This window comes from Oncorhynchus kisutch, linkage group LG29 (genome assembly GCF_002021735.2).
Source record: "Oncorhynchus kisutch isolate 150728-3 linkage group LG29, Okis_V2, whole genome shotgun sequence".
Lineage (NCBI taxonomy): Eukaryota > Metazoa > Chordata > Actinopteri > Salmoniformes > Salmonidae > Oncorhynchus > Oncorhynchus kisutch.
The window spans coordinates 37,694,206-37,708,321 of NC_034202.2; the positions used below are offsets into that span (position 1 = coordinate 37,694,206).

At 40.9% G+C, this 14,116-nt stretch overlaps 1 protein-coding gene across 1 annotated transcript in view; it reads left to right on the forward strand.

Moving 5' to 3' along the window:
- LOC109873894 (relaxin receptor 2) overlaps positions 1-14,116 on the forward strand; it is a 183,538-nt gene that overhangs the window by 113,487 nt on the left and 55,935 nt on the right. Inside the window, exons 11-14 of the mRNA XM_031809353.1 lie at positions 5,947-6,018; positions 8,681-8,752; positions 9,117-9,188; positions 9,720-9,791. Coding sequence (XP_031665213.1) covers positions 5,947-6,018; positions 8,681-8,752; positions 9,117-9,188; positions 9,720-9,791 — 288 coding nt within the window. The remainder of the gene's footprint in view (positions 1-5,946; positions 6,019-8,680; positions 8,753-9,116; positions 9,189-9,719; positions 9,792-14,116) is intronic.

Consider the following 14,116-nt stretch of genomic DNA (forward strand, 5'->3'; position numbering starts at 1 on the left):
ATTTTGTTAGGAGTTTGTTAGGATATTCTATTTTGTTAGGAGTTTGTTAGGATATCCCTGTCTGATCCGATATCCTACAAAACATCACTTTACTTCACTTTGCAACAAAATTAAACACGAATCTCAAAGGAAATCTCCATGTGAAGCTCGTTTCCTACAGAGTTTTAAAACTCTTATCTGAACGAGGAGTCTCTGTTGACACAGTGTTGGTTTGTGAAGGGTCCGTTCCAAATGGAACCCTATTTTGTATACGGTGCACTACTTTTGACCAGGGCCCACACCTGTAGAGGTAATAGGGTAGTATAGGGTACCATTTTGGACGGACACTAATTTCCCCTGTCTCTGTATCCTACAGACGTGGTAAACTCATAGTAGTATATCTCAATGGGGGATCTGTACAGACACAATGTTAGTCTGGTAGGACTCCTTCTCTGTTTGTATTACCCAGAATCCTCTGGTAAAATCACTTCTGCAACATACCTTGGTGGTCTTTCTCTATTTCTTCTATAAGCCCTCATTCTCTCTCTCCTTCTCACTCTCCTTCCCACTCCCACTCTTTATTTCTCTCTCTCCTTCCCACTCCTGCTCTCTTCTCTTTCTCTTTCTCTCTCTCTCTCTCTCTCTCTCTCTCTCTCTCTCTCTCTCTCTCTCTCTCTCTCTCTCTCTCTCTCTCTCTCTCTCTCTCTTTCTTTGTCTGTCTCTCTCTTTATTTTTCTCTCTCCTTCCCACTCCTGCTCTCTTCTCTTTCTCTATCTCTTTCTCTCTCTCTCTCTCTCTCTCTCTCTCTCTCTCTCTCTCTCTCTCTTTCTTTGTCTGTCTCTCTCTTTCTTTCTCTCTCTCTTTCGCTCTCTTTATCCCTCTCTACTTCTCACGCTCTCTCTCTCTGTCTCTCTCTCTCTCTCTCACTCCCTGTCTCATACAATTTAATTCAAGAGGCTTTATTGGCATGGAAATGTAGGGATTTGCTAAGGCCACTGCCAAAGAAGAGTAGGAACATATAAATCTCTCTCCCTCTCTCACGCTCTCCCTCTCCATCTCTCCCCCCTCTGTTTCTCAGACATGGTGAGTTATATTAGGCTTCACGCTCTGCATCTCCATCCCTCTGACTCAATGACAGCAGACAGACTGACTGACTGTCACTTAGATATGTTGTTTACTCCTCCACCGGAATACACAGCTGATTCACACACTAAGGATTAGACAGCTGTGTGTGTGTGTGTGTGTGTGTGTGTGTGTGTGTGTGTGTGTGTGTGTGTGTGTGTGTGTGTGTGTGTGTGTGTGTGTGTGTGTGTGTGTGTGTGTGTGTGTGTGTGTGTGTGTGTCGTAGCGTGCTGTATTTGTGACTGACTCAGCACCAACATCAGTGGTGAATATTCAACAAGATCTCACGGCATGGACTCTACAAGGTGTCTAAAGCATTCCACAGGGATACTGGTCCATGTCGACTCCAATGCTTCCCACAGTTGCGTCAAGTTGGCTGGATGTCCTTTGGGTGGTGGACCATTCTTGATACACACAGGAAACTGTTGAGTGTGGAAAACCCCCAGCAGTGTTACAGTTCTTGACACAAACCGGTGCGCCTGGTACCGGTCTCCATCGTTACGCGCACCTGGACTCCATCACCTTCCTGATTACCTCCCCTATATCTGTCACTCCTTTTGTTTCTTGTCCCAGGTGGTTATTGACTCAGGTTTCTGTGTTAAGACTCCACTACTATGTTGTCTCATTCCATGTCTGTTGGTTTTATTAAAACGTACCACCTGATTCTCCACTCTCAGGGTCTTCGTTACACCGTTGAAATGCCCTTACAATCTTTTGTCTTGCTCATTCTCCTTCTGAATGGCACACATACAGAAGCCATGTCTCATCTGGAGCGACCTGGCTGGCATATTCTCTCCTGTATTGATGTCTATTACAAATACTGTTGTTTTAATGTATTTCTCATAAAATAAACTGTTGGTGTCTTTTTGCTGACACTGAACCAGAATCATAACTGCTGTTTTATGTATATGGGGAGGTGTGACTCTGTGTTAGTGTGTATGTGTCAGGTAAGGTACATGGGGGAGGTGTGACTATGTTAGTGTGTATGTGTCAGGTAAGGTACATGGGGAGGTGTGACTGTGTGTTAGTGTGTATGTGTCAGGTAAGGTACATGGGGGAGGTGTGACTCTGTGTTAGTGTGTATGTGTCAGGTAAGGTACATGGGGGAGGTGTGACTATGTTAGTGTGTATGTGTCAGGTAAGGTACATGGGGAGGTGTGACTGTGTGTTAGTGTGTATGTGTCAGGTAAGGTACATGGGGAGGTGTGACTATGTTAGTGTGTATGTGTCAGGTAAGGTACATGGGGGAGGTGTGACTGTGTGTTAGTGTGTATGTGTCAGGTAAGGTACATGGGGGAGGTGTGACTGTGTGTTAGTGTGTATGTGTCAGGTAAGGTACATGGGGGAGGTGTGACTATGTTAGTGTGTATGTGTCAGGTAAGGTACATGGGGGAGGTGTGACTGTGTGTTAGTGTGTATGTGTCAGGTAAGGTACATGGGGGAGGTGTGACTATGTTAGTGTGTATGTGTCAGGTAAGGTACATGGGGGAGGTGTGACTATGTTAGTGTGTATGTGTCAGGTAAGGTACATGGGGGAGGTGTGACTGTGTGTTAGTGTGTATGTGTCAGGTAAGGTACATGGGGGAGGTGTGACTGTGTGTTAGTGTGTATGTGTCAGGTAAGGTACATGGGGGAGGTGTGACTGTGTGTTAGTGTGTATGTGTCAGGTAAGGTACATGGGGAGGTGTGACTGTGTGTTAGTGTGTATGTGTCAGGTAAGGTACATGGGGGAGGTGTGACTATGTTAGTGTGTATGTGTCAGGTAAGGTACATGGGGGAGGTGTGACTGTGTGTTAGTGTGTATGTGTCAGGTAAGGTACATGGGGGAGGTGTGACTGTGTGTTAGTGTGTATGTGTCAGGTAAGGTACATGGGGGAGGTGTGACTATGTTAGTGTGTATGTGTCAGGTAAGGTACATGGGGGAGGTGTGACTGTGTGTTAGTGTGTATGTGTCAGGTAAGGTACATGGGGAGGTGTGACTGTGTGTTAGTGTGTATGTGTCAGGTAAGGTACATGGGGGAGGTGTGACTGTGTGTTAGTGTGTATGTGTCAGGTAAGGTACATGGGGGAGGTGTGACTGTGTGTTAGTGTGTATGTGTCAGGTAAGGTACATGGGGGAGGTGTGACTGTATGTTAGTGTGTATGTGTCAGGTAAGGTACATGGGGGAGGTGTGACTGTGTGTTAGTGTGTATGTGTCAGGTAAGGTACATGGGGGAGGTGTGACTGTGTGTTAGTGTGTATGTGTCAGGTAAGGTACATGGGGGAGGTGTGACTGTGTGTTAGTGTGTATGTGTCAGGTAAGGTACATGGGGGAGGTGTGACTATGTTAGTGTGTATGTGTCAGGTAAGGTACATGGGGAGGTGTGACTGTGTGTTAGTGTGTATGTGTCAGGTAAGGTACATGGGGGAGGTGTGACTGTGTGTTAGTGTGTATGTGTCAGGTAAGGTACATGGGGGAGGTGTGACTGTGTGTTAGTGTGTATGTGTCAGGTAAGGTACATGGGGGAGGTGTGACTGTGTGTTAGTGTGTATGTGTCAGGTAAGGTACATGGGGGAGGTGTGACTATGTTAGTGTGTATGTGTCAGGTAAGGTACATGGGGGAGGTGTGACTGTGTGTTAGTGTGTATGTGTCAGGTAAGGTACATGGGGGAGGTGTGACTGTGTGTTAGTGTGTATGTGTCAGGTAAGGTACATGGGGGAGGTGTGACTGTGTGTTAGTGTGTATGTGTCAGGTAAGGTACATGGGGGAGGTGTGACTGTGTGTTAGTGTGTATGTGTCAGGTAAGGTACATGGGGGAGGTGTGACTGTGTTAGTGTGTATGTGTCAGGTAAGGTACATGGGGGGGTGTGACTGTGTGTTAGTGTGTATGTGTCAGGTAAGGTACATGGGGGAGGTGTGACTGTGTGTTAGTGTGTATGTGTCAGGTAAGGTACATGGGGAGGTGTGACTGTGTGTTAGTGTGTATGTGTCAGGTAAGGTACATGGGGGAGGTGTGACTATGTTAGTGTGTATGTGTCAGGTAAGGTACATGGGGGAGGTGTGACTGTGTGTTAGTGTGTATGTGTCAGGTAAGGTACATGGGGAGGTGTGACTGTGTGTTAGTGTGTATGTGTCAGGTAAGGTACATGGGGGAGGTGTGACTATGTGTTAGTGTGTATGTGTCAGGTAAGGTTCATGGGGGAGGTGTGACTGTGTGTTAGTGTGTGGGAACAAACACGTCTTGTTGTCTGTTTGGATATCAGAATGTATCTAATGTGACTCCTACTGTCACACCCTGACCCTAGATTGCTTTGACCCTAGATTGTATGTTTCTATTTTTTGTTTGGTCAGGGTGTGATGTGGCTGTGTATTCTATGTTGTATGTCTAGGTGTTGTGTTTCTATGTTTAGGCCTGGTATGGTTCCCAATCAGAGACAGCTGGTTATCGTTCTCTCTGATTGAGAACCATACTTAGGCAGCCTGTTTTCCCGTCTATTCGGAGCCCCCTGCAAGGGTCCCCAGTCCGAGGTCGGCGGCGAGGGTCGCCGCTCCAAAGGCGCCACTTAAGTGGGTCAAGACTATGGCGGAGTGGGGTCCACGTCCACCTCCAGAGCCGCCACCGCAGACAGATGCCCACCCTGACCCTCCCCTATAGGTTCAGGTTTTGCGGCCGGAGTCCGCACCTTTGGGGGGTGTACTGTCACGCCCTGACCCTAGATTGCTTTGTATATTTCCATTTTTTGTTTGGTCAGGGTGTGATGTGGCTGGGTATTCTATGTTGTATGTCTAGGTGTTGTGTTTCTATGTTAGGCCTGGTATGGTTCCCAATCAGAGGCAGCTGTTTATCGTTGTCTCTGATTGAGAACCATACTTAGGCAGCCTGTTTTCCCCCTATGGGTGTGGGTAGTTGTTTTCTGCTGTGTGTCTGCACCAGCCAGAACTGTTTCGGTCGTTCGCGTTATTATTTTTGTGATTTCAGTGTTCATTAAATAAATATGGACACATACGACGCTGCACCTTGGTCCTCTTCTTCCAACAGCCGTTACACCTACACACACTAGTAACTCACACAACCACTCTATCAGCCTAGTAACTCACACAACCACTCTGTCAGCCTAGTAACTCACACAACGACTCTGTCAGCCTAGTAACTCACACAACCTCTCTGTCAGCCTAGTAACTCACACAACCACTCTGTCAGCCTAGTAACTCACACAACTGTTCTGTCAGCCTAGTAACTCACACAACCACTCTGTCAGCCTAGTAACTCACACAACGACTCTGTCAGCCTAGTAACTCACACAACCACTCTGTCAGCCTAGTAACTCACACAACTGCTCTGTCAGCCTAGTAACTCACACAACCACTCTGTCAGCCTAGTCACTCACACAACCATTCTGTCAGCCTAGTAACTCACACAACCACTCTGTCAGCCTAGTAACTCACAAAACTACTCTGTCAGCCTAGTAACTCACAGAACCACTCTGTCAGCCTAGTAACTCACACAACCACTCTGTCAGCCTAGTAACTCACACAACCACTCTGTCAGCCTAGTAACTCACACAACCACTGGGGGGTTGAACAAGACTGTGTGTGTCTGTGTGATAAATACATTTTTGAAACCATTAAACTGTAGTAATTCTCTCTATCCCTGACAGGCTCCTAATGGACAACAACCACTGGGGGGTTGAACAAGACTGTGTGTGTCTGTTTGAAACCATTAAACTGTAGTAATTCTCTCTGTCCCTGACAGGCTCCTAATGGACAACAACCACTGGGAGGTTGAACAAGACTGTGTGTGTCTGTGTGATAAATACATTTTTGAAACCATTAAACTGTAGTAATTCTCTCTGTCCCTGACAGGCTCCTAATGGACAACAAGATCACAACTCTTCCTGAAAACACTTTTCAGTCTCTAGTGGTTCTAGAAGAACTGTGAGTGGAACTCTAACTGAACAATGAAAACTATTACTAGAACCCTAAATGAACAATGACAACTATTACTAGAACCCTAACTGAACAATGACAACTATTAGCAGAACCCTAACTGAACAATGACAACTATTACTAGAACCCTAACTGAACAATGACAACTATTACTAGAACCCTAAATGAACAATGACAACTATTAGCAGGACCCTAACTGAACAATGACAACTATTACTAGAACCCTAACTGAACAATGACAACTATTACTAGAACCCTAAATGAACAATGACATCTATTAGCAGAACCCTAACTGAACAATGACAACTATTAGCAGAACCCTAACTGAACAATGACAACTATTAGTAGAACCCTAACTGAACAATGACAACTATTAGCAGAAACCTAACTGAACAATGACAACTATTAGCAGAACCCTAACTGAACAATGACAACTATTAGCAGAACCCTAACTGAACAATGACAACTATTACTAGAACCCTAACTGAAAAATGACAACTATTAGCAGAACCCTAACTGAACAATGACAACTATTAGTAGAACCCTAACTGAACAATGACAACTATTACTAGAACCCTAACTGAACAATGAAAACTATTACTATTCTGTCTACCTGTCATTCTGTCTACCTGTCATTCTGTCTACCTGTCATTCTTTCTATCTGTCACCTGTCTACCTGTCATTCTGTCTACCTGTCATTCTGTCTACCTGTCATTCTTTCTACCTGTCATTCTTTCTACCTGTCATTCTGTCTACCTGTCATTCTGTGTACCTGTTATTCTTTCTACCTGTCATTCTGTCTACCTGTCATTCTGTCTACCTGTCATTCTGTCTACCTGTCATGCTGTCTACGTCATTCTTTCTACCTGTCTACCTGTCATTCTGTCTACCTGTCATTCTTTCTACCTGTCTACCTGTCATTCTGTGTACATGTTATTCTGTGTACCTGTCATGCTGTCTACCTGTCTACCTATCATTATGTCTACTTGTCTATCTGTCATTCTGTCTATCTGTCATTCCTGTCTACCTGTCATTCTGTGTACCTGTCATTCTGTGTACCGGTCATTCTGTCTACCGGTCATTCTGTCTACCTGTCCATTCTGTCTACCGGTCATTCTGTCTACCTGTCATTCTGTCTACCTGTCATTCTTTCTACCTGTCTACCTGTCATTCTGTCTACCTGTCATTCTGTCTACATGTCATTCTGTGTACCTGTCATTCTTTCTACCTGTCATTCTGTCTACCTGTCATTCTGTCTATCTGTCATTCTGTCTATCTGTCATTCTGTCTACCTGTCATTCTGTGTACCTGTCATTCTGTGTACCGGTCATTCTGCTACCGGTCATTCTGTCTACCTGTCATTCTGTCTACCGGTCATTCTGTCTACCTGTCATTCTGTCTACCTGTCATTCTTTCTACCTGTCTACCTGTCATTCTGTCTACCTGTCATTCTGTCTACATGTCATTCTGTGTACCTGTCATTCTTTCTACCTGTCATTCTGTCTACCTGTCATTCTGTGTACCTGTCATTCTGTCTACCTGTCATTCTTCTAACCCCGTCTACCTGTCATTCTTTCTACCCATCTACCTGTCATTCTTTCTACCCGTCTACCTGTCATTCTTTCTACCCATCTACCTGTCATTCTGTCTACCTGTCATTCTGTGTACCTGTCATTCTGTCTACCTGTCATTCTTTCTACCCATCTACCTGTCATTCTTTCTACCTGTCTACCTGTCAACCTGTCATTCTGTGTACCTGTCATTCTGTGTACCTGTCATTCTGTGTACCTGTCATTCTGTGTACCTGTCATGCTGTCTACCTGTCTACCTATCATTATGTCTACTTGTCTATCTGTCATTCTGTCTACTTGTCTTCCTGACATTCTCTTTCTCTCCCTCTCTCCTTCCCCTCTCTCCCCCCTCCTGCTCTCGCTCCCTCTCTCCTTCCCCCTCTCCTTCCCCCTCTCTCTCCCCTCCTGCTCTCGTTCCACTCCTCTCTCTCCCTCTCTCCTTCCCACTCTCCTTCCCCCTCTCCTTCCCCCTCTCTCTCCCCTCCTGCTCTCGTTCCACTCCTCTCTCTCCCTCTCTCCTTCCCACTCTCCTTCCCCCTCTCCTTCCCCCTCTCTCTCCCCTCCTGCTCTCGTTCCACTCCTCTCTCTCCCTCTCTCCTTCCCACTCTCCTTCCCCCTCTCCTTCCCCCTCTCTCTCCCCCTCCTGCTCTCGTTCCACTCCTCTCTCTCCCTCTCTCTCCCTCTCTCCTTCCCACTCTCCTTCCCCCCTCTCTGCCCTCCTGCTCTTGCTCTCCCCTCTCTCTCCCTCTCTCCTTACCCCCTTCTTTCCCCTCCTGCTCTCGCTCCCCCCTCTCTCCCTCTCTCCTTCCCCCTCTCTCTCCCCTCCTGCTCTCAACTCCTCCTCTCTCTCCCTCTATCCTCCCCCTTCTCTCTCCCCTCCTGCTCTCGCTCCAACTCCTCTCTCTCCCTCTCTCCTTCCCCCTCTCCTTTTCACCCTCTCTGCCCTCCTGCTCTCCCCTCTCTCTCCCTCTCTCCTTACCCCCCTCTCTCCCCTTCTGCTCTCGCTCCCCCTCCCTCTCTCGCCCCTCCTGCTCTCGCTCCCCCACCTCCCTCTCTTTGTTCTCTCCCTCTGTTTTCAGAGACCTGTCAGACAACCGGATTACTGAGCTCCCCAACAACACCTTTAAGAGCCTAAAGTCTCTCGTCAAACTGTGAGTCACACAACACCGTTCCCAAATGGAACCTGATTACGGCATAACATATGATAAAAATGATTGAAGATATTACAAATATATACTGTTAATTACGTCAATTTAACAGCTGTTAGTTACCTCAGTTTTAAACAGCTTTAAGAGCTTTTAAAGTCTCTCCTCATTCTGTGAGTCTCACAACACAGGACTGTTTATGTCTGCTTCTCCTCTAACCCTGGAAACGTGGCTTTACATCTGACCAACATGGCTTAATAAAAGATGACAAATGATGTTCTACTGACTGTTAAAAGATGTTAGTCTCAGAATACCTGCCTGCCTGTCCATCCGCCTGTCAGACAGATCACTTCTTTACTTATTGTCACAGGAACATATCCCATAATCCTCTGTTCCACATCCACCCGGGTCACTTTGATCACCTGACCCAGCTCCAGTCCCTGTGAGTAGTACACATACAGCCTACCAGTACCATACACTAACAGTACCTACGAAATACCTACCTATCAGTACTGTATGCTATCAGTACCTACCAGTACTTACCACTACCTACCAGTATCTACCTGTACTTACCACTACCTTCCAGTATCTACCAGTACCTACCAGTATCTATCAGTACTTACCAGTATCTACCAGTACTTACCAGTACCTATCAGTACTTACCGGTATCTACCAGTACTTACCAGTACCTACCAGTACTTACCAGTACCTATCAGTACTTACCAGTACCTATCAGTACTTACCAGTACCTACCAGTACTTACCAGTACCTACCAGTACTTACCAGTATCTATCAGTACTTACCAGTACCTACCAGTACTTACCAGTATCTATCAGTACTTACCAGTATCTATCAGTACTTACCAGTACCTACCAGTACCTACCAGTATCGTACACTATAGGAAGATACATGTTGACTATCTATGGTAAATACATCTAATCAAGTTAATAAACTGTGTGATGTCTTGTTTTAGAGGTCTGGAGGGTATTGAGATTCCAGACATCCAGACGAAGATGTTTGTACCCATGGGAAACCTCTCACACATGTATGTACATACTGTATAACATTCTATACTATATGTCCTGTTCATCACATTCTATACTATATGTCCTGTTTATCACATTCTATACTATATGTCCTGTTCATCACATTCTATACTATATGTCCTGTTCATCACATTATATACTATATGTCCTGTTCATCACATTCTATACTATATGTCCTGTTCATCACATTATATACTATATGTCCTGTTCATCACATTCTATACTATATGTCCTGTTCATCACATTATATACTATATGTCCTGTTCATCACATTCTATACTATATGTCCTGTTCATCACATTCTATACTATATGTCCTGTTCATCACATTATATACTATATGTCCTGTTCATCACATTCTATACTATATGTCCTGTTCATCACATTATATACTATATGTCCTGTTCATCACATTCTATACTATATGTCCTGTTCATCACATTCTATACTATATGTCCTGTTCATCACATTATATACTATATGTCCTGTTTATCACATTCTATACTATATGTTCATCACATTCTATACTATATGTCCTGTATATCACATTCTATACTATATGTCCTGTTCATCACATTCTATACTATATGTCCTGTTCATCACATTATATACTATATGTCCTGTTTATCACATTCTATACTATATGTTCATCACATTCTATACTATATGTCCTGTATATCACATTCTATACTATATGTCCTGTTTATCACATTCTATACTATATGTTCATCACATTCTATACTATATGTCCTGTATATCACATTCTATACTATATGTCCTGTTCATCACATTATATACTATATGTCCTGTTTATCACATTCTATACTATATGTTCATCACATTCTATACTATATGTCCTGTATATCACATTCTATACTATATGTCCTGTATATCACATTCTATACTATATGTCCTGTTCATCACATTATATACTATATGTCCTGTATATCACATTCTATACTATATGTTCATCACATTCTATACTATATGTCCTGTATATCACATTCTATACTATATGTCCTGTATATCACATTCTACACTATATTTCATCACATTCTATACTATATGTCCGGTATATCACATTCTATACTATATGTCCTGTATATCACATTCTATACTATATGTCCTGTATATCACATTCTACACTATATGTCCTGTACATCACATTCTATACTATATTTCATCACATTCTATACTAAATGTCCTGTATATCACATTCTATACTATATGTCCCGTATATCACATTCTATACTATATGTTCATCACATTCTATACTATATGTCCTGTATATCACATTCTATACTATATGTTCATCACATTCTATACTATATGTCCTGTATATCACATTCTATACTATATGTCCTGTATATCACATTCTATACTATATGTCCTGTATATCACATTCTATACTATATGTCCTGTACATCACATTCTATACTATATTTCATCACATTCTATACTAAATGTCCTGTAAATCACATTCTATACTATATGTCCTGTATATCACATTATATACTATATGTCCTGTTCATCACATTCTATACTATATGTCCTGTTCATCACATTATATACTATATGTCCTGTTCATCACATTCTATACTATATGTCCTGTTCATCACATTCTATACTATATGTCCTGTTCATCACATTATATACTATATGTCCTGTTCATCACATTCTATACTATATGTCCTGTTCATCACATTCTATACTATATGTCCTGTTCATCACATTCTATACTATATGTCCTGTTCATCACATTATATACTATATGTCCTGTTCATCACATTCTATACTATATGTCCTGTTCATCACATTATATACTATATGTCCTGTTCATCACATTCTATACTATATGTCCTGTTCATCACATTCTATACTATATGTCCTGTTCATCACATTATATACTATATGTCCTGTTCATCACATTCTATACTATATGTCCTGTTCATCACATTATATACTATATGTCCTGTTCATCACATTCTATACTATATGTCCTGTTCATCACATTCTATACTATATGTCCTGTTCATCACATTATATACTATATGTCCTGTACATCACATTCTATACTATATTTCATCACATTCTATACTAAATGTCCTGTAAATCACATTCTATACTATATGTCCTGTTCATCACATTATATACTATATGTCCTGTTCATCACATTCTATACTATATGTCCTGTTCATCACATTATATACTATATGTCCTGTTCATCACATTCTATACTATATGTCCTGTTCATCACATTCTATACTATATGTCCTGTTCATCACATTATATACTATATGTCCTGTTCATCACATTCTATACTATATGTCCTGTTCATCACATTATATACTATATGTCCTGTTCATCACATTCTATACTATATGTCCTGTTCATCACATTCTACACTATATGTCCTGTACATCACATTCTATACTATATTTCATCACATTCTATACTAAATGTCCTGTATATCACATTCTATACTATATGTCCCGTATATCACATTCTATACTATATGTTCATCACATTCTATACTATATGTCCTGTATATCACATTCTATACTATATGTTCATCACATTCTATACTATATGTCCTGTATATCACATTCTATACTATATGTCCTGTATATCACATTCTATACTATATGTCCTGTATATCACATTCTATACTATATGTCCTGTACATCACATTCTATACTATATTTCATCACATTCTATACTAAATGTCCTGTAAATCACATTCTATACTATATGTCCTGTATATCACATTATATACTATATGTCCTGTTCATCACATTCTATACTATATGTCCTGTTCATCACATTATATACTATATGTCCTGTTCATCACATTCTATACTATATGTCCTGTTCATCACATTCTATACTATATGTCCTGTTCATCACATTATATACTATATGTCCTGTTCATCACATTCTATACTATATGTCCTGTTCATCACATTCTATACTATATGTCCTGTTCATCACATTCTATACTATATGTCCTGTTCATCACATTATATACTATATGTCCTGTTCATCACATTCTATACTATATGTCCTGTTCATCACATTATATACTATATGTCCTGTTCATCACATTCTATACTATATGTCCTGTTCATCACATTCTATACTATATGTCCTGTTCATCACATTATATACTATATGTCCTGTTCATCACATTCTATACTATATGTCCTGTTCATCACATTATATACTATATGTCCTGTTCATCACATTCTATACTATATGTCCTGTTCATCACATTCTATACTATATGTCCTGTTCATCACATTATATACTATATGTCCTGTACATCACATTCTATACTATATTTCATCACATTCTATACTAAATGTCCTGTAAATCACATTCTATACTATATGTCCTGTTCATCACATTATATACTATATGTCCTGTTCATCACATTCTATACTATATGTCCTGTTCATCACATTATATACTATATGTCCTGTTCATCACATTCTATACTATATGTCCTGTTCATCACATTCTATACTATATGTCCTGTTCATCACATTATATACTATATGTCCTGTTCATCACATTCTATACTATATGTCCTGTTCATCACATTATATACTATATGTCCTGTTCATCACATTCTATACTATATGTCCTGTTCATCACATTCTATACTATATGTCCTGTTCATCACATTATATACTATATGTCCTGTTTATCACATTCTATACTATATGTTCATCACATTCTATACTATATGTCCTGTATATCACATTCTATACTATATGTCCTGTTCATCACATTCTATACTATATGTCCTGTTCATCACATTATATACTATATGTCCTGTTTATCACATTCTATACTATATGTTCATCACATTCTATACTATATGTCCTGTATATCACATTCTATACTATATGTCCTGTATATCACATTCTATACTATATGTCCTGTTCATCACATTATATACTATATGTCCTGTTTATCACATTCTATACTATATGTTCATCACATTCTATACTATATGTCCTGTATATCACATTCTATACTATATGTCCTGTATATCACATTCTATACTATATGTCCTGTTCATCACATTATATACTATATGTCCTGTATATCACATTCTATACTATATGTTCATCACATTCTATACTATATGTCCTGTATATCACATTCTATACTATATGTCCTGTATATCACATTCTACACTATATTTCATCACATTCTATACTATATGTCCGGTATATCACATTCTATACTATATGTCCTGTATATCACATTCTATACTATATGTCCTGTATATCACATTCTACACTATATGTCCTGTA